The sequence below is a fragment of the Dermacentor silvarum genome, chromosome 3 (genome assembly GCF_013339745.2).
Source record: "Dermacentor silvarum isolate Dsil-2018 chromosome 3, BIME_Dsil_1.4, whole genome shotgun sequence".
Lineage (NCBI taxonomy): Eukaryota > Metazoa > Arthropoda > Arachnida > Ixodida > Ixodidae > Dermacentor > Dermacentor silvarum.
Window position 1 is genome coordinate 60,533,154 of NC_051156.1, and position 19,778 is coordinate 60,552,931.

The 19,778-nt window shown below is 46.7% G+C and overlaps 1 protein-coding gene across 1 annotated transcript in view; it reads left to right on the forward strand.

Moving 5' to 3' along the window:
- LOC119444411 (uncharacterized) overlaps positions 1-19,778 on the forward strand; it is a 105,541-nt gene that overhangs the window by 29,232 nt on the left and 56,531 nt on the right. The window contains exons 3-4 of the mRNA XM_049664583.1: positions 1,681-1,758; positions 14,264-14,423. Coding sequence (XP_049520540.1) covers positions 1,681-1,758; positions 14,264-14,423 — 238 coding nt within the window. The remainder of the gene's footprint in view (positions 1-1,680; positions 1,759-14,263; positions 14,424-19,778) is intronic.

Below are 19,778 nucleotides of genomic sequence, written 5' to 3' on the forward strand. Positions count from 1 at the left end.
CATACTGTAAGGGGGCATGCAGATTACTGGGAAACTAACACGCGAACCAGCAACGTGGTCAGAGTCATAAGTGTTGAGCGGATTCCGGCCCACGAGCACGCAAATTTCGTAAGCGTTGAAAACTGTGCACGTACTAGACCATAGCGAGCAAATGGCTGAACGTTGAACCAAAGCCGCTGTTTCTATGGTGCTACTTGTTAGTCAAATGCACAACACGTGATATCCTCAACAATTATTTCGTAACCAAGTGTCCCGAAAAGCGCGATGTCCACCAGAAATGCTTGAGCCCAGGAAGTTATGGGCTTCGTCCAGAGAGCAGAGTGGGCACCGAAAGACACCATACCTTGTAGAATTCAAGTTATTGATGATTTTAGACGCACTGAAGTAAAATGGGGAGATAAGCTCGCTGGCGAACATTCGTCATTGAAACGTAAGCGCAAACTGAGACAAGCACAAGAGAGGGCAACGAAACCAACGCTTTGGTGTACTGCGCGTCTGAAATTAGTGACAGCGAGACCAGGTTCACAAAAGGCCGTTTGAGCGCCGCAGCCAACCTAACAAGAGGTTCCTTCAAGTTCTGCTTTTCGCTAAGATATATCCTTTGATTGCGTCTTTTAACCTTTTTACGGCGCTGTTGAGCAGGGATTTTTTAAAATGTAAAATGACATCACTAAAAATCCTCCTTAGCAGTTTATAAATGTCAACTGCTGTAAGATAACTTCACAGATACAGCCTAAGTTTCTGCTATTTTATATGCCATGTGTGTATGGGTCAAGGGCATCTTCGCCCACAAAGCGCCAAATTTATATGTGGTGCAATGCACACTTCACTGCAGCGCACCAGTAATGTGGAACAATACACTAGCAAAAAATATACAAGCGCACTGTCTATAAGTTTTACTGGAACCTAAGTGGAACGATAACTCGATCATACAACACCGCCCCCCTTTTTACTGCCTTCCAGATAAGAACGATAAACGTACAGAAAACAGAACGAAGGTTCCACAAGATCCACTTATATGTCTCGTTCCGCTTATTAACAGTTCGGATCTAGATAAAAATATGTGGATCACATTTTTAACTGGAACTTATATGGAACCAGATTAAAAGTATTGGCTGGCCTTCAACTGATAGTAATGACTTAGGTGACAGTAGCACTGAAAGTGATCTCTAAAAAAGCATCGTCCGTTAAATAAAATTTACCTTTGTTCCACAAGGTAGGCCGCCGTGCCGTGGCTAATGACCGTTAGAGGACGCGTTCGTCGCCGAAATCAGCTGCGTGTATCTCATGCACCGTTATTATTGTGCGGTTCATCAAAGCTTCGTTTACACTGATTCATGGAATACGTGCTAACGAAGCTATTTGTCGAATATATGCTTCAGCCAACTTAGCATTCGATTTTTTATAAAATGTAAATATTGAATGCTAGCCTTCCCACTTTTTACGATAAGAATTGTTCGAGACGTCACAAAATTTATGGGAGAGCGCTGTTCCGACGCCGCAGAAACGTTGTAGTCCCTACATGAAGTACCTTAAAAACGTATGCTGATTTCCAAATCAGGCTTACAGAATGTACGTAATTGACGTGCGAAATTTGCCGTTACGTGCACTCAGTAAAAGGAAGTAGTTTGCCCTAAATGAAACCCGTTTGTGTTTTGCGCTTTCTCATTTCCTTTGCAGGAGACGCCCCTGAGAAGTTGCGTACACAGTTGTGGCTTTCTAAGATACGGCAAATACTATGATGGCAGCCGTTGTTGGGTATGTACGACATACACTGTTACTCCACGTGGTAATAATGGCGTAGATAGCATATAACTGCACGATAGCGGGTTCGCTCGGCAGCCGCTGGTGCCACATACTAGTGGGGGGCGAAATGCAAAACCTCCGCTAAGCGTATTAAAATTCCCAATTGGTTGAAATTGTACGTATTATTGTGTAGTAGTGCACAGCAGCGTCATTATATCCCGCTTGGAACCCTCCCTGCGTTAAGCCCTATTATTATTATTATTATTATTATTATTATTATTATTATTATTATTATTATTATTATTATTATTATTATTATTGCTGTTCTTCTGCTTACGGTCATCCGTCGTCGCCTCTGTATCTTGTTTGAGCGCGCGATGCAACTGCACTCTTCACGTCAGGCAAATTTCTAGCCTGTCGCCGTTCTCTCACGTTGTCCTGTGATATCCTCGATATCCGTGCTGTCGTGTGCATATGCTAATGCGTCTTCCCTGCCATTTACGTCGCATTTTGGAGAATTCTTCGTCAACGTCCAACCAGTGAATTCCTTAATCATCACCGATACTCCCGACGACGCAAGCACTGTGTTCCTCGCTGTACTAGACATTCCAACTCGACCGCCATCGGAATCCTTCTTCCATCCGTCAGTCGCAGCGACTGTTCTGCACCCGCAGACAAGTATTTTACTGCTGAGGCCTATGCACCATTGTCGGCTGTGAAAGAGAAAGCGATTACAACTACCAAAGGTAATTCCATATGTAGACTTTCTGAGCTTCGTCAAAGCTTTATAACGCTAAAAACAAAGAAAAATGTAACTGATGGCCTTTGTTCAATTGTACTCATTACCTAGGAGGTTTTTAGGCGTTCCGTATAAAAAGAAATTCCTTGAAAATTTTACGCACTTGTACTTGCACCTGCACTGCGAATAATTTATATGCAGCTTATATCTACCCTCTTAATTCATCGCTTCATTGACAACACGATCACTTCCACTTGAGTGCCGCTCTTAGGCGATATGTGGCTAGTCCTTGCACCACTAAATCTTATTACGCTCATCTTTAGGCTCAGCCAGCGGAATATCTAATCCTTATAGACGCTCTAAACGACACACATTCTCTGCCCCTCTATTCACTCGACAGTGTGATTGGACCAAAATAGGAATCCTTGTTCCATCTGTGAGTCGCCGGTGACCGTATAACGGTCACCGGCGACTCACGGTCTTTCCATCTCGTATAATTCTTGCAGCGCGAACTTTCTCGCGATCGAGGCGGACACCGGAAGAATCGACGAGGCGTCCGAGCACAATAAGTTGCCGTAGGCCTAAGTGGCATTTTGATGAATTGAGCTGAAGCCGAGCCTTGCGGAAAACAGAAATAATTGTTGAAAGACGCTTGCGGTGTGTGGAAAAAGTTGGTGAAAAGACAATAACATTATGAGGTAGCACAGGCAGATTGACCACTTAAAACCGTGAAGGAGAGCGTCTATCATATGTTCAAATGTAGCCGGCGCATTACATAACCCGAACGGCATCACTTTAAACTGATAGAGGCCATCAGGTGTAATAAATGCGGTCTTTTCACGGTCCATGTCGTCAACTGCAATCTGCCAGTACCCGGAGCGAAGGTCTATCGAAGAAAAAATATTTTGCACCATGTAAACAATCGAGAGAGTCATCTATTCGCGGCAGTGGATACACGTCTTTTTTGTTGTTACTTTGTTGAGATGGCGGTAGTCGACACAGAAGCGCCAGCTGTCATCCTTCTTTCTCACGAGTACGACCGGGAAAGCCCAACGGCTACCAGAAGGCTCAATGATATCTCGTGAAAACATCTTGTCGACTTCCTTCTGTATGACTTGGCGCTCAGTAGGGGAGATGCGGTAGGGCCTTCGTTGGATCGGGCTGGCGTCGTCGGTGTGTATCTGGTGTTTCACAACGGACGTTTGACCCAGTGCCCGGCCACCGAGATCGAATATCTCCCGGTACGAGACGACAAGGCAATGACAGTGCGTCCGCATGGTGGGAGGTCAGGAGCGATCATTGACGTGAGAGGTTCTAATACCTGGGTTGTAGGGCCCAAACGAGCAGAGGTAGAGGACGCAGTATCACCAGTCAAGGCAGAAATGTGGTAATCGGAAGCTGGGGTCTAGGTTGCAAAAGATAAGCCCTGAGGTAGCACTTGAGGACAGGCCGAAATTCACTACAGGAAGACAGGTGGCATTTTCTTTTATTCGGACTACCGTGTGGGGGAATGCGACGGTCTACGACAGGAGGACAGTGGCTTTGGGCGACATGACGTAATCGCCGTCGGCGACAGGTGGATCGGGTGAAAGGGAAGTAAGTCACGGCTCGGTGAGGTAGGCGAACGTAATCGGTGGAACATAGTGGACTGGGCGTAGGATTAGGAAGGTCAACGGGACACGATAGGGCGAGTTGGACAACACCCGCAAGCAGTCAATAACGGCCGAACGTGCGGACAGAAAATCAAAGCCTAAGATGATTTCGTGTGGGCACAGCTCCAAGACGTAAAACAAAACAGAAATCTTGTGTCCGGCTAGAGTTTGCTTCCCGATTAGAGGCGGGAAGCAAGCATGACCATGTTCTTTGTGTGGTGCTGTTCTTGTTTTGTTGAGGATGTCAAGACAGTTGCTTGTGGTCTGGAATGCGATGAATGCGAACACTTTATAAAACACTAAAGGGCCAACATGGCGCAGCGCAACACTGGAACAGCTAGTGTCAGGGAGTTGAAATACACACACTAAACACTCACACGCAACTAACTAGGCACCATACCTTACAATATCGTTCTGTTATGGATAATAATTGAGTGTAAATGAGGGTGCTGTGCGGAGGGATAAACTTAGTTGCAAGTCAGTGGTTATTGTCTGCATGTCAATGTGTGCAATTACATTCGAAGTAAAAGAGAAAAGCGTTCATGCCTGAATCTTCGGAGAGCCTTGTCTGATGCCTTCGCAAAGGCGCTTAGCATTCAGTGAGTCAAAAAGGTCATTTACTATTCTGGTGAACGCTTATGTTCCAGAAGATTCCTTGATCTCTTCCATCCCCGATTGCCTATAGAGTTTCAGGCCAATCGCTATGCTTCGGCTGAACAGCTGCAAATCAATTTGCCAAGATAAATATTAACAAATTCCTGGTTGCCCCACTTCCAAATGTGAAAAAACAAAAGAAATCCACTGACTGTTCCAGACTTACCTAAAAAGCCAAACGCACATAATTTTTTTACAAATTATTGGGCTGCAGATGCGGTGTTGCCGATATAGACACTGCCTTTAAATGGCTTTCTTGCTCTTCATGATAGAGCGCCTTGTAGCGAGAGAAATTGACAAGGTGTTCGCCTGCCTGAAATGCATGTGAAGAGAAGTCACTCTATTTGATCTTCTAATCTCAGTGATTTCCTACACAAATGTAAGCTGACTATACTAATGCCTTAGGAGGTGATTCCTGATGCACTTTATCATGTGGCACGTCGCATACAAAATACAGGTAACTTCCATCAGGAAGACAAGGGGTGCTGAATTTTGTGCGTCGCACTGACCATGCTGCCACTCACTCCAAACTGTTGCCACATAGATTTGTTATTTCCTGCACCGTCACTTACTACCGTGATGACCAACGTTCCATGCTTGTGCTGCTGCACAACCGCTTCGAGGACAAGCACTGCCAGGATCCGGCTAGGTTCTGCACCCCTCGTCGCAAAACTTGCGATTGGTTGTACGCATGCCTCAAAGAGAGCCACAAACATGAACACGAATGCATCGTCAGCTTGTTCGTCTAAGCCTTCCCTTGACAAACCGCCGTAGTCAACAAATCAGTCAACATTGTATTTAGCCTTGTTAAATGTATACTACTTCTTCAGTTTAATCTCATCCAAGACAAGAGTCCCACATCTTTGACGGTGAGCTTTGTCATGCATTTGCCTTTGTACAGCTTCCAAAGAAATAGCATTGAAACCGTATTTGCAAGGTATGCCTTTCAGTATCTGCGTCAAACGGCTCATGCTTGGCAATGGAAGCATTCCATGGTCAGCTAACAACTTGTGTGCCTTTGAGCTTGATATTTTAACAAGCATGCAGTTGAGGAGCCATTCTGCACTGTACCTCATGCCAGATGGCGATTTTGCCTTTATCTGGCCAAATGACGTCGTAAGTTACAGTCACTGAAGCACTACTTAAGTAGTCCACACTTTCCTCCGAAAATTTTCGAGCCTCTCTTTTAGCTCGAACACTTCTTCCTTCGTTGTCTCACGGGCCACTGCATCACGGAGAAATGCCCTTTTTAGGTGGCGTATTTTCATTTTGCCAGCGTTTGCCAACTGGCAGCTTCTGTTGTAGCCTTCTACCAAGCCTCAAACAATGAGGACACACTTGCCGCGGTGATAGGACGGCGCAATTCGTTTGGTGTACTTTCACGAATTGTTGGTACACCTTGACTCCTTCGCATATCTTGAACTCATCCACTTGCTTTAAGTGTATTTCAAGATCACCCACACATTTAATGGTGTATGACAGCTGCTTCTTCACTTTGTTGTAGCCGTTCACTACACAACTGAAACCTTCCGTAACGACAACGCTATTCTGTAACAGCAATTGTCTTTCTGCCTGGCTACGTGTGTAAAACACTGCGCATTTTTTCCCAGTCACTTCGTCATCAAGTAATTCAAAGACCCACTGCACTCACGGCAACGTTACCGTAGCTAGGTCCTTCATGGTGAATACTACATCGGCAACAGGACTGCGACTTAGGTCTTATCGGTCAATTTCGCTTACTGCGTCGGAAGTTGCTTTTGACGTATTCGCCTTCACACAAGGCGTCACGCGTTTTCTCGGCGATCTTCGTTTCCCACCTGGGGCTTATGGTTTGGAAATGTGTGCTGGCAATATCGGGAAAAAGCGGCTTGTGTGACGCGAGCAGGAGGTTGCGGACGGAAACAAACATGGCCGTCCGAACACTGCCTTTATTCTTCGTCTTCCTCTTTCCCCGCTATTGCACCGCACTGCTAATTCCCATTTTCCACGTGGTATCATTGCCTCTTTAGCGTTGATGACATGACGGTAGTGCTTACGAACGTCTTCCTCATCAAAGTGCACATCGCACACACTACATTTCTCAATCAGTCTTCTATCTTTCCTGTGTAGAGCATGTTACCACCTCTTGAATTTACTCTTGAACTCTTACCACCTCTTGAACGCGGTTGGCTCTTTCGGCGGCGAAAGCCGCCGAAAGACCCAACCGCGTTCATGAAAGGTTTTTTAGCCGCTCTTACAACCGGAGCAAAACACGTTGGCATATTGCATGCTCGACACAAGCCAGGCTTCACACCTCCGAAGAACAGCGTGAGCTCCGAATACTCAAACCTCCGAATGAACTTCTGCACGACGCAACAAAAGCGTAGCCACAAAACAACCACACGGGACGCAGCCGTACCGCAAAAGGCGCGTAACCGAAAGTGCTGCCGGTAGCGCGACTCGATCGCAGCGCCGTTAGTTCTGGCGACCGCCACGCGGCCCACGTTTTCAGCGGAGCTGTGAAACTGAGTTGGTTCTATTAACGTTTATCGACACTGGGAGTCATGCATCCATTCGGCAGTGTCCATACCGCGTATCAGCGAGCGAAAGACGCGTTATCGATGACCAGGTGAACGATATGCTCGAACGCAGTGTCATCTGCCCTTCTAGTAGTCCCTGGGCATCACCAGTCGCCCTAGTTTAAAAAAAGACAGCACTATACGATTTTGCGTTCATTGTGGAAGGCTTAACAAGATTACTCGAAAGGGTGTATACCCGTTGCCTCATATAGACGACGCCCTTGACTGTTTGCAAGAAGCATAGTTATTTCCCTCCTTAGATCTCCGCTCTGGCTACTGGCAGGTGCCCATGACTGACGTTGACTTGAAAAACCGCGTTTGTAACTCCAGACGGCTCGTACTAATTTACTGTAATGCCGTTCGGTCTCTGCAACGCGCCCGCCACCTTTGAAGGCATTAAGGACGGCATCCAGCGCTGCCTCGATGACGTTGTCTTCTTTTCCCCAGATTTACGCCCCATCTTCGACGTTTACATCAAGTTTTGACCTGTCTACGGAATGCTGGTCTCCAGCCTAACTTGAAAAAGTGCCTATTTGCAGCTCGGAAGCTCACTACACTAGACCACGTTGTCTCCAAAGAAGGCATTCTTCCTGATCCTGCTAAACTTCGTGCCGTATCCGAATTCCCGAAGCCTACTAACTGAAAGCACTACGTAGCTTCATTGGACTATGCTAGCATTTTCGACGACGCGTTCGCAATTTCGTTACTGTGATCGCACCTAGAGCACTGCACGGGCTCGGGCTTACTGCAAGCCCGGGCCCGGCCCGGCCTGTGGGCCGGGCCGGGTAGGGCAGTTTTTTCACGGGCTTGGGCCGGGCTTGGGCACGGCATGTGCTTTTTGACCCGGGCCCGGGCCGGGCTCGGACTTTCTGGTGGTGTGATGTAACGTGCAGCAAGTTATCCTCGCGGGTCTCGACTCTGAAAAACATGTCTTTTTCGGTCTCGGGCCGGGTTCGAGCCCGGCTCGAACCCGGCCGGGCCGAGCCGGGCTGGGCGGGTAACGTAGATTATTTCCGGGCCCTTGTCTCGCCATAAAACTTTTGTTCGGGCTCGGGCAAGCAGCCCAACGTCAAAACGGGCCAGGGCCGGGCTGAAAAAATGGGCCCGTGCAGTGCTCGAATCGCACCCCAAAGCTTCTTCAAGGCGACAATAAACTTTCAACTTGGAAGCCTCTGATGATGCGTTTACCATTTTTCGCCGCCCACTTACGTCTCCGCCAATCTTGCGCCATTTTGATCCAAGCGCACCTACAGAACTTAACACTGACGCCAGTGGTGTAGGCCTTGGTGCGGTGCTCGCGCAACGTTGAACTCTAGTGCGGAATACGTGGTTGCTAATGCCAGTCGTGCCATCACAATACCTGAGCCCAAGTACTCAGGAACAGAAAAAGAGTGCCTGGCCATCGTATGGGCTGTTCAAAATCTCACCCATATCTCTACGGTCGGCCCGTGGACGTGGTGACGGATCATCATGCTCTTTGCTAGTTGTCTAACCCCAAAGACCCATCGGGTCGCCTCGCTCGGTGGGCCCTCCCAATCTAGAAATATGATATCCGTGTCGTCTATCGCTCTGGACGCCGATGCCCTCTCGCGCCTCCCAGCTACTTCAGATGGCTTTACTTCTATTACCTACAGTCATGATGTCTAATCACTTGACATCCTGGACATGGCCTCGGAGCAATGAAAAGACCTATGCGTCGTCTTGATATTAGATGTTTTATCAAACACTGCGGCAGCTTCGGCAACTCCAGCGTTACGCCGACAGGCTCAGCATTTCGCCATCCGCGACGGATTTCTGTACCACCGCAACTACCACAATGACGGCCGCACATGGCTTAGTCGCGCCCTGCCACCTTCGAAACGATTTATGTTCTGCTTTTCACTCCAAGCCCCAGTGTGGTCACGGCGGAGTGTCTAAGACCTACTACACACGGCTTCGCCTACGATACCATTGGCGCGGGGATATACACCTTCATTCGCAAATACGTACACTCCTGCATTGCCTGCCAACGACGGAAATGTGTCTCGCATCTCTCCACGGTATCTCTCCGGCCACTTCCCTGCCCAGTTCACCCATTTGACCGTGTGGGCATTGATGTATACGGGCCTCTTCCATCTACTCGCGCTGGCAACCGATGGATTGTCGTCGCCGTAGGTCATTTGACACGATATGGTGAAACCACCGCCTTACTGTCGCATAAGTAATAGAGGTCGCCTCATTCATTCTAAACAACTTTGTTCTTCGCCATGGCGCACCTCGTAAACTGTTGAGCGATCAGGGTCGCCTATTCCTCTCGGACGTGCTGCAATCACTCCTATCGGAATGCCAAATTATTGACCGCACCACTACAGATTATCATCCACAGACCGATGGCTTAACAGAATGATTCAACAGAACTCTTGGCAGTAGCGCACCCAGGATCTCTACCAGACGGGGTAACAATTTGCACGGTAACATAAAGCCTGCACTCACCCCTTCTCCCAATGAATGCCGTGCGCAACGTCACACAAAATTTCGAGTGAAGCGCACGCCGCACCTGGAACAAGCATGCAAGAAAAAAAAAAAAAAAGCTCGGACGAAACCGCAGCGTTGATATCAGCAACGCCATTCCACACGACATACTAGCTAGTTTGCGCAGTCTTGCTAAGTCTTGCACCAGAATCATTGGTTGGTAGGGGTCACCAAGAACGAACTAATAAATTGCGAAATAGAAAAAAATAACATTTGTTGTTTTAGTACAGCAAAAATATTTGATACGGAATATTTGCTCGTATGACAATATTCTGATTAAAAAGTTTCGATTTTTTCTAGTTTCGGTGTTTGTCCTCTCCTCACTTAGTCGCACTTCAATCGTGCACGATTAACTGATATCTCTGGCCATAGGTTTTTTCACGCTTTTCGTTCCAAGCTTCGCGACCTATTTAGATGGACCTTGTCTGCAACTACCCACATACGCAGCGCGCAAGGTCGTGCGCACGTAGCGAAGCGCTAGCACGAAAAGCCAATGGCTGGCCGCACGCAATAGTTGAGAAGTGGATTGCTAACTTGCATGGTAGTGTTTCTCAGGGTCGCCATACGCCAGATTCTGAAACTGTGCAGCCAATAGACAGTTTTAGTTTCACGTACGCAGAAGCTTTGCGCTCCCTACCATGCAGAACACTCATGTTCGTAGAACTCTCATGTTTGCGTGCGCAACGCTTCTGCGTACGTGATATTAAAACTCTCCAATATCAGCCACCACAAAGTCAAACGACAAGCAATTGAAGCAACAATTGCCTATCTGCCAAGAGAATTGCAATGCAATCAAGGCCGGAGCCATATCGAAAAACGCGCTCTCGTGGACACGCGAGAGCGTCCCGCAGAGCCCGCAGCGGACGCCACATAGCTTTTGGTGCATGTAATAGACCCTGCGTGCTCCTTCGTACTGCACATACGCACTGTCGCCTCCGAGGGTTTCCTGCGTATGAAGAGAGCTGTTGCGGACGCCCAACTAAATCTTGGCATCTTCGATTTTCGGAGTTTTCGCACTGTACTGGCAGACCGCTGACAGCCAGATGGCAGCCAGCTAGTTCCGGTCCTGATAGGAAGTTACGTGGGGTGAGATCTCAAGACAACCCGACGCTACGCGAACTTTGCAAAATCGAACGCCGCCACAGCGTTGACCGCGAGATAAATGTAAACATGCTACCAGCATGGCAGCGACTAGCGTGGGCGGCGCGCGCTCCGCGTAGTCGGCCCATTTCTGCGTTGCCAGCTTGAAAGTATTATATAGTAGCATCCGGGAATACGATAATTTTTGCGAGATTTCGCGCGACTAGGCACAGGACGCGCACTGGGCACCTCACTTTGTACAGTATACCACAACCGGCGTGCGACGCGTCCGATACCAAGATGCGAAATCGCACCTAAGTCATCGCGAAAGCAATGGATGCCTGCTCGAGGATGCCTGCTCGCAGCGATCACGTCAGCCACCGGCAACATTTGACAACACACGAAAAAGCAGGATATTGGGTACTTTTTATATGCATAAATGTTCGTGCCGCCATGCTTGAATTTGATTTTAGAAAGTTGGTTTCGGCTGGTGGTTCTTCTCCTAATTCTGCCCCTACGCTGAACGAACTGGGTCCGCGGCTGGCGCATGAAAATCGACGCGGCCTGTGACCGCAGCGCAATGTTTCACACGAAAAATAGTATTGGTCGATCATGAGAGCAATAATTAAGCTAATGCACGTGTGGCCATTACTCATCTCAACCAGTGCATTCCTTTAACATCAACGACCTATGTTAAAACACATCGGTTCCAGACTGCCACGCAAGCATACGACAGAGAGACGGCAGGAAGAACGCGGCGCTAGCTGCGACGCCTACGATAACTGCACAAAAGGGAAGTATCATCGCATATACGCGAGAGATGTGAAAAGGGATACCGCCAGAGAAAGATATGAACCGAAGAGGCACTGCAATGAGTGGGAATGAGCGGCTACAACTTCGCGGACAACCATTCAAGCATCTTCACAGCTGGAAAGAAGCATTTACGGGGAAAAAAGATTCAAATGGTTCGCCGCCGCTCGTATGGCACCGACTCGCAAGGCGGTGCCATCTTTAGAACATTAGAAGATAACGCTAGAAGTAATAATACCAGAAAATGACCGTAGCCAGTTGGCTGCGCGAGGTAAAAGTCGAGCGCCCGCGTTGCAATCCGTCAAGTCCCCAAAAAGATGGCAGCGAGCGCTCATCGCCTCGTTTTGTCGTCTGCTAGCCACAAAACTTCCAGAGAGCAGCCAGAGCAAAATCGTCCTGGCTTGTTATTGCAGCCCGCGGGTAGCCAGAACCGTCCAGCCCGAGTAAAACGAACGCGCGGCGGAAGTGCGTCGCGCGGTGGGCAGAGCAAACCGAGAAAAACGAAGGCGCTCTGACTGGCTCTGGCAGCCCGCGGGTAGCCAGAAGCGGAAAATCAAAGAGGCCCACTGTCTATAATTGATTATATGTCATCATCATAATCATCAGCCTATATATATGTCCACTGCAGGACGAAGGCCTCTCCCTGCGATCTCCAATTACTCCCGTCTTGCGCTAACTGATATCACCCCACCTAGTTTTCTGCCGTCATCGACTGCGCTTCCATTCTCTTAGTATCCATTCAGTAACTCTAATACTCCACCGGTTATCCATGCTACGCATTACATTGCCTGCCCAGCTCCATTTGTTCATTTAATGTCAATCAAAATATCGGCTATCCCCGTTTGCGCTCTGATCCACACCGCTCTATTCCTATCTCTTAGCGTTAGGCCTAGCATTTTTCGTTTCATCGCTCCTTGTGCGGTCCTTAACTTGGCCTCGGGCGTCTATGTTAACCTCAAAGTTTCTGCCCCATATGTTAGTACCGGTAGAATGCAATGATTGTACATTTTGCTTTTCAACGACAGTGGTAAGCTCCCAGTCAGGATTTGGTAATGCCTGCCGTATGCACTCCAACCCAATTTTATTCTTCTGTAAATTTCCTTCTCATGATCAGGGTCACCTGTGAGTAATTGGCCTAGATATGCGTACTACTTTAGAGACTCTAGAGGCTGACTGCCGATCCTGAATTCTTGTTTCCTTGACAGGCTGCTTATACTAGAAGTAAATATTACTGCTGCAGTAATATTTGGACGCTGTCTGTAATGATTCGTGTTCCTCATGGTGAATAACGTACTGCTGGGGTCCTTTTTTCTAGCGCGTGAACACAGCCACGTGCATTTAGCAACCTCAGAAATAAGTAGGGCGTCTATACACTCGCATATATCAACACATTTCGTGCGCCATAGATGCCGCGTATAACTGACGTTAAGCGACGGTCCTGATCATGAGGTGATCGGTCCAGGCAGCAACTCTAGGTTGCCGTAGATAGAGTTTACGTGTTTCCTATCGGGAGACAATTAGAAGTTTAAGAACAGCTGGGAGGGGTGCCGTTGATATTGAAACGCTTGAAGTACGGAAGTTGCTGGCCACGAAGAAACAAATCTACCTTGGAAAACTTTATGCAGCAGTAGCTACAATTTGTCGCCAAGGTCCCACATAGAGTGCTCTTAAAGAAAAAAGGATCTGTCATGACCTACGTCAACAAATTGATTTTGCCAGACATATGTTTCTGGATTTCTTGAGTTATGTTAATGATGACAGATCTTTTCAAGTAGATTGACGCTATGCAAGTTATTAGGATTTGTAAAAAATTTTGTGTGTTACGTCTATCTGTTATCAACGGTTAGTAGGTGTAATCCGTAAATAAATATTGTCACAGGCGTCATGAAGTTGACGCCTTGTCACAGGCGTCAACTTCATTCATGGTCGAATACGTTTGAGTGCTTATACATGCAAAAGTAGGGACAGCTGGGCAGGTTGGTGTGATAATATAAATATGATTTACATGATCCAAGCAACGCTGATAACAGCTACATATTATCTAGGCATAAAATACCTGAGTAGAGAAACACGATTGTGCTATCGGGTAAACTTGAAGTGCATCAACAGAGATCATACGCGTGAGAAAAGAGGATAAATAAACCTGTGCTGCTGTGCTGCAATTACTACCTTGGAAGCTTTACGCACATTGGCGCTTGTTGTGGCATCAATTTTTCGTAAAATGAAACCTAACCTCACGAAAGAAGAGATCGTAGCAAAGGAGGACAAAAGAATTGTCGGGAATGCAGAAGTCGTACTGTACAAATAGACTGGGTGTCCGAGTGCTTGGCACAACCGTGGACAATTTACTGGATGTAAGAAAATTTATCCACAAAAAGCACACATGTGAACCTTTTTGATTAAGCGCCTTAAAGATTCATTGAACCAATGGACGACTAGTATGATTTAATGAGAGTTTACTAGCCCACAATTATTTCTGGAAAGCTTTCAGAATTATGGCACTTCCTTTTCAGTACTTTGGTCGATCCGGAAAATTCCTTAGGATCAAAGGCTACTGCAAGCAAGGGTTGTGCCTCAGAGTTTTAACTACAGGTTACGAAGGCTCTGATGCACAGACGTACTGCGGCGTTGACCAAACTAAAGTTGTCTTGCACAAAGCGACAGAGGGAAAAGGTAAAGTACATTCCAGTGACTCCTTTTGCCGCTTTATAAAATATGAGCCGACTGTGCGTTGTTCTGCTAAGTTAGATGAAAAAAATTTCTCATATTTTAACCCCTAGAATAGCTAAACACTCGTCACCACCGATATAGGGGCCTGTAGTGAAAGACAAACGCAAAAATTAAAGCCTTGGACTTACTGATAGCTGCATTATAACGTGCTGCACTATCATTTCAAGAATATTGTGCTTTGCGTATGGAAGCAAGGTAAAACCAAGCACACCAGTCGGAGAGCTCCGAGTTAGAATCCTTGGCATCTCAATCTAGGCACGATATTACATCGTGCCTAGACATGATATCGCCAGACTGGCGATATCATGTCTAATTCCACATTCAAGCTTTTACGGCGTTTTTTTCCAAGGTTAAACTCTTTCTTCTGTTCGTTCCAATGTGCTATTGCTGCTTTTTAAATATGGCTTTTACACCGAATACTGATCCATAGGAGTAAAAGCATCAATAGCGCATTACGGCAGCGAACAACGTGCAGTGTATGGCCCTCTTGTAGGGCAGAAGGGCGCTAAGTAAACATTCATCTGTGAAGGTGATACGTAACATGTAACATAACTAGTAGCATGCGAACGTAGCACGTACGTAATTTTTTTCCAGGCCTTCATAAAAAGCACTGCAATCCTCAAATTCATATTTTAACAATAAATCACGTTGATGTGTATCAAACCTGCACCTACTTTGCGGGTAGCCAGCAGAATAAATGACCCCCAAGTATTGCGATAAAATTTATTTACCACATATCCTGCTTCGGAGTTACAAAAGTAAATGTTAACCACAGAAGCCATGTGCCATTAAGTGGAATGTGACGCTACTAAACTGTTGCGGTCAAGGGACAGCAAGGCGACAAATATTCACACTGTAATTGTCAGCAACAGAAGAAATATTTACAGAAATGTTTGGACGGTTAGATACGTCTGTCCGAAAGCTTGTGAATTTTTGTTTTTAATGGAGAGCACAAACTTTGAGATATATCTATGTAGTCGCCATCAGTATACTCTACATTAAACTCAGTATACTGATTCCACCTTTTCTAAACTTGTAAGCATTGATATGCGTACACAACGCGGAAACCCGTCGGTCCGTCCGTCACATAAGACGACCGCTTTCAAGATAGGGCCCGCAGCAGTGAGCAAATCATCATCATCATCAGCCTATATTTTATGTCCACTGCAGTACGAAGGCCTCTCCCTGCGATCTCCAATTACCCCTGTTTTGCGCTAGCGTATTCCTACTTGCGCCTGCAAATTTCCTAACTTCATCATCCCATCTGGTTTTCTGCCGACCTGGACTGCGCTTCCCTTCTCTTGGTATCCATTCTGTAACCCTAATGGTCCACCGGTTATCCATCCTACGCATTACATGGCCTGTCCAGCTCCATTTCTTCCGCTTAATGTCAACTAGAATATCGGCTATCCCCGTTTGTTCTCTGATCCACACCGCTATTTTCCTGTCTCTTAAAGTTAGTCCTAAGATTTTTCGTTCCATCGCAAATAGGGGACCCGTAAAAGAGCGAGGGATTGTGGGATGCGCCGTCTGCTCGCTGTTTCAGGTTCGAGGAAGCGCAGCCGCCGCCACCGCTTCGCCGCTGAAGCCTATTGATGCGCTTGCAGTCCGGCTTTGTCACACACGAAGATTACCCGGCTGCAGGCGCCTAGCAAAACCATGATCGGCTGTTCAGGCGTTGGCTGCTCAAATTAAAGCGTTAAAGGTAAACTCATGTAACTACGGCCTTGCAGCGTCCGTTGCTGAGTCAGCTGTGCACAAGCATCAGAGGCATGACTGCATGCCACTTCCAAAACTGAACCATCAGTGAACAAATAGAAAATGAACGTACACTGGCACTTATCACGCGGCGATGAGCTGTGTAAGGGCCGACACGGAATGATTCCCCAAGATATTTGTTTCTCTAACATAAAACAATTTAATTATGGGGTTTTACGTGCCAAAACCACGACCTGATAATGAGGCGCGCCGTAGTGGGGGACTCCGGAAATTTGGACCACCGGGGGTTCTTTAACGTGCACTTAAATCTAAGTACACGGGTGTTTTCGCATTTCGCCCCCATCGAAATGCGGCCGCCGTGGCCGGGATTCGATCCCGCGACCTCGTGCTAAGCAGCCCAACACCATAGCCACTGAGCAAACACGGCGGGTCCTGATTTCTCGAACATTGACTCAAGCAATGATAACTATTTCAGTACACGCATGCACATATAGAGGTACTATGAAACATGGTTTTACGGCGGAAATTTATACGGGACACAGCGAGATACATGCATAATACTCGTAACCAACTAGCCCACCTTAGTTCCTTGAATACAGATAGATATAATGCGCAGCCGTAATATAACGGCGATACGGCCATTTGCCCATCTCGTTGACCAAAAAGCGAGAACTTCTAACAACGTACAACTTCAAGTAAACCTCGAGTTTTGACCAAGAAATGCCGTTGACAGCACGCAGTTTTCAAACATTTTCAGCACTTCATTTTCTAATTACGCTAGCTGCGCCGTTATTGACAATACCGGTTGCAGCGATGATCGCAGGGCAGTATTTACCAGGCTGCTATAGCCATCGCCTCAGCACCCGATTTTCTATGTAATGCTTCTGTACGATTGATAAAATGACTGATTCACAGGCAGAGCACTCAGTGACGGTGCGACCAAACAGCGGCAAATGTCGTAGAGCTAAACCTGGAAGAAACAAAAAAGGCTGCCGAAACGCAAACCAGAGTTCGTTTATGAATAAAAGCGTATCCTTGCCTTTATTGGCTCGTCATCGTCGCGCCCAGAGTGAACTGAAACCTAGAAATCAGCTGCATGAATGGTGCGACATTTGTGGTCGACAAAGCGGTCGGAAAGCTTCGCACGACTGACAGTTGAAACCGCGTAGAAAAACACGTGCGCCGGGCATGCCCCCGATGCCGCCGCGTCGTCCGTCGAACCGGAAGCTGCTAGCAGACGGCGGGCCCCACAATTCCCTGCGATTTCTCATTTTACGGGTCACCTATTCACATACGTGCTGCCTCTCGCTTCAATGCGAACTAAGCGGCCAAAACACACCTCACACGAAGCCGTCCGCACTCGGCGCACTCTGTCACCATCCCAGATCGTTTCAAGATAAGAGCCCACGCGTCTCGCTTCGACGCGACCTAGCTAAGCGGCGAGAACACAGCGCACACGAAGCCATCGGCAATCGGCGCACCCTGTCCCCATCGCAGATCGCTCTCAAGATAGGAGCCGCGCGGCCACGCCATACGCAGTCGCCGCCGCCGCCGCCGCCGGAGTACGGTTGATCACGGTTCACAATGGTTCCACGTCGATAAATACGGCGCTAAAGAGCGATAGCGGCTTATAATGATCAGAACGTCAGGAGCGCACATGGCGCCGCCACCTGCAGTAGTTTGCATGCGTCATCAATCCACCCTGCGCCGCCGTCCGCAGCAGTTCGTGTCGACGCAGCGCTGTCGTTTCTATTGGTCGCATCAAGTTTACTGCCTTACTGTGGTACAGCAGTCGTACGCCTACTAGAGTGACCTCTATAGAGTAGGCGTGACCTCTAGTAGTAGTGAGCTCTGTCTTTTTCAGTGGAGAAACCGGTGCCGCTACACCCTCTTCCACTTTATTGTGGACTCAGTGCTTGAAATCTTCGGACAGACTTCGTACATGGCTTGTTATTTGTACAGTGTAACACACAAGCACATTTAAGGCAGGTTAATGAGCGGCGCTGTAAGGAAGATTACTCGTCAGTGCGTATTATCATTAAACCAACAATGTAGCATTAAGTCACGAGAAAAAGGCAAATAGCACCAAACGCCATGACAAATGCTTACTCCAAATAACAGAAGCGTCCCACATTCACCTCAGTATTAAACATACAAAGCAAAATACAAATTGCAAGTACAGTCGACACAGTAAATCGTCGCGGTTGAAGATATTTTATTACAATGATAAAGCTCAAAGAACCTATACTATATAGTATTCATATTACTAGCTTATTTGGAACATGAATTGTTATTGAAAATATCATTTACATGAGAATTTAATGGTGCCTCCAAGTTTTCTTGCAAAAGAAACGGCGATCCAAATATTGGCGCCACTGATTTTAATTTTCTTTCACCATATACGCATCTGAAGGGAGCGACCGTTCTCTGCGTGCTTTGTGTTAGGTCTTGGCGAAGGAAACAAATTTAATGGTAATATAAACTTAGAGTAATTTATAGTGTTCATCAAAATCACAGCTTGATGAATTCGGTGATAAAAGAACGGTAAATTTGAGCATTTGTAAACAATTCGATGCTTGGACAATGAGGAGAAGAAAACGTTTTAGTTGCCAAAGCGTGTTTTTGTGATTGTACTATGGCAGCTGTGTACTTTTGTGTGTAAAGCGCGAAATTTCGCTACAAACTAATGTGTTATTCCTATAAAGAACATACTCAAATATAAAGTAGAAAGGCGCAAAACGCGCAGAAAAGTGAGCGATGGAACGCAAAAGGCAAGACAACCTCAATGCAGCTGCACGCACTAAAAAAAAGAGGAAAATTTCTTTTGTAATTGGAATAGAAACAAGCAGATTAGGCTAATTGTTATCGTGTCCCTTTATTTGGTGCCTTATCGTAGAACATGAACGGCGTTTTGCTATTAGAGACCGTTAAGTGCATAGATAACCAAAACGCAGATTTTCCTACCAACAAGGCCGAGCCTCCACGGTCACTCTGTTTTTAGTTCCACCGGATTTTCCGTAATCTGTTTTTTCATGCCAAATTGCATCATATTTCGCAATTCCTAGCTTAGTACACTATATATCAACGCTGGGGCATTGTGGGTGCTAAAACCTAATGTCGTGACTGTCAATGCGCTTCCTCTTTCGTCTAACGATAGTTACATTGCTGGATGTGTTTTTAGAGTCTTCGATTCTGCTCTTCTGGCCTATAGTTATGGTTTCCTTTAATGCTGCGGCTTACGACTGTGCGCGCATGTTCCTTTTAATGGCAGAGCCAGTTTGAAACCCGTCCTTGTCCACGTGCACCAGAGATTGGCAACATGAATTATTACAAATATAAATCTACTTCAAGCATCAATCTTTATTTTTAGAATTGCAGTTTTGATGAGGTAGAAGACGCAAATCCCGTGAATAGGTTTAGGAGGCCTTCCTATCGCTTTCCGATGCGGCAAGGACTTATGGCAGCAACATGATAAGAATGGCATTAAGTTGTAATGAAAATACCGAAGTGATACCAATATCAGAAAAACGTAGAGGCTGAACGTAGCGATAAATGCTGAAAACTTCTTGAAACAAATAT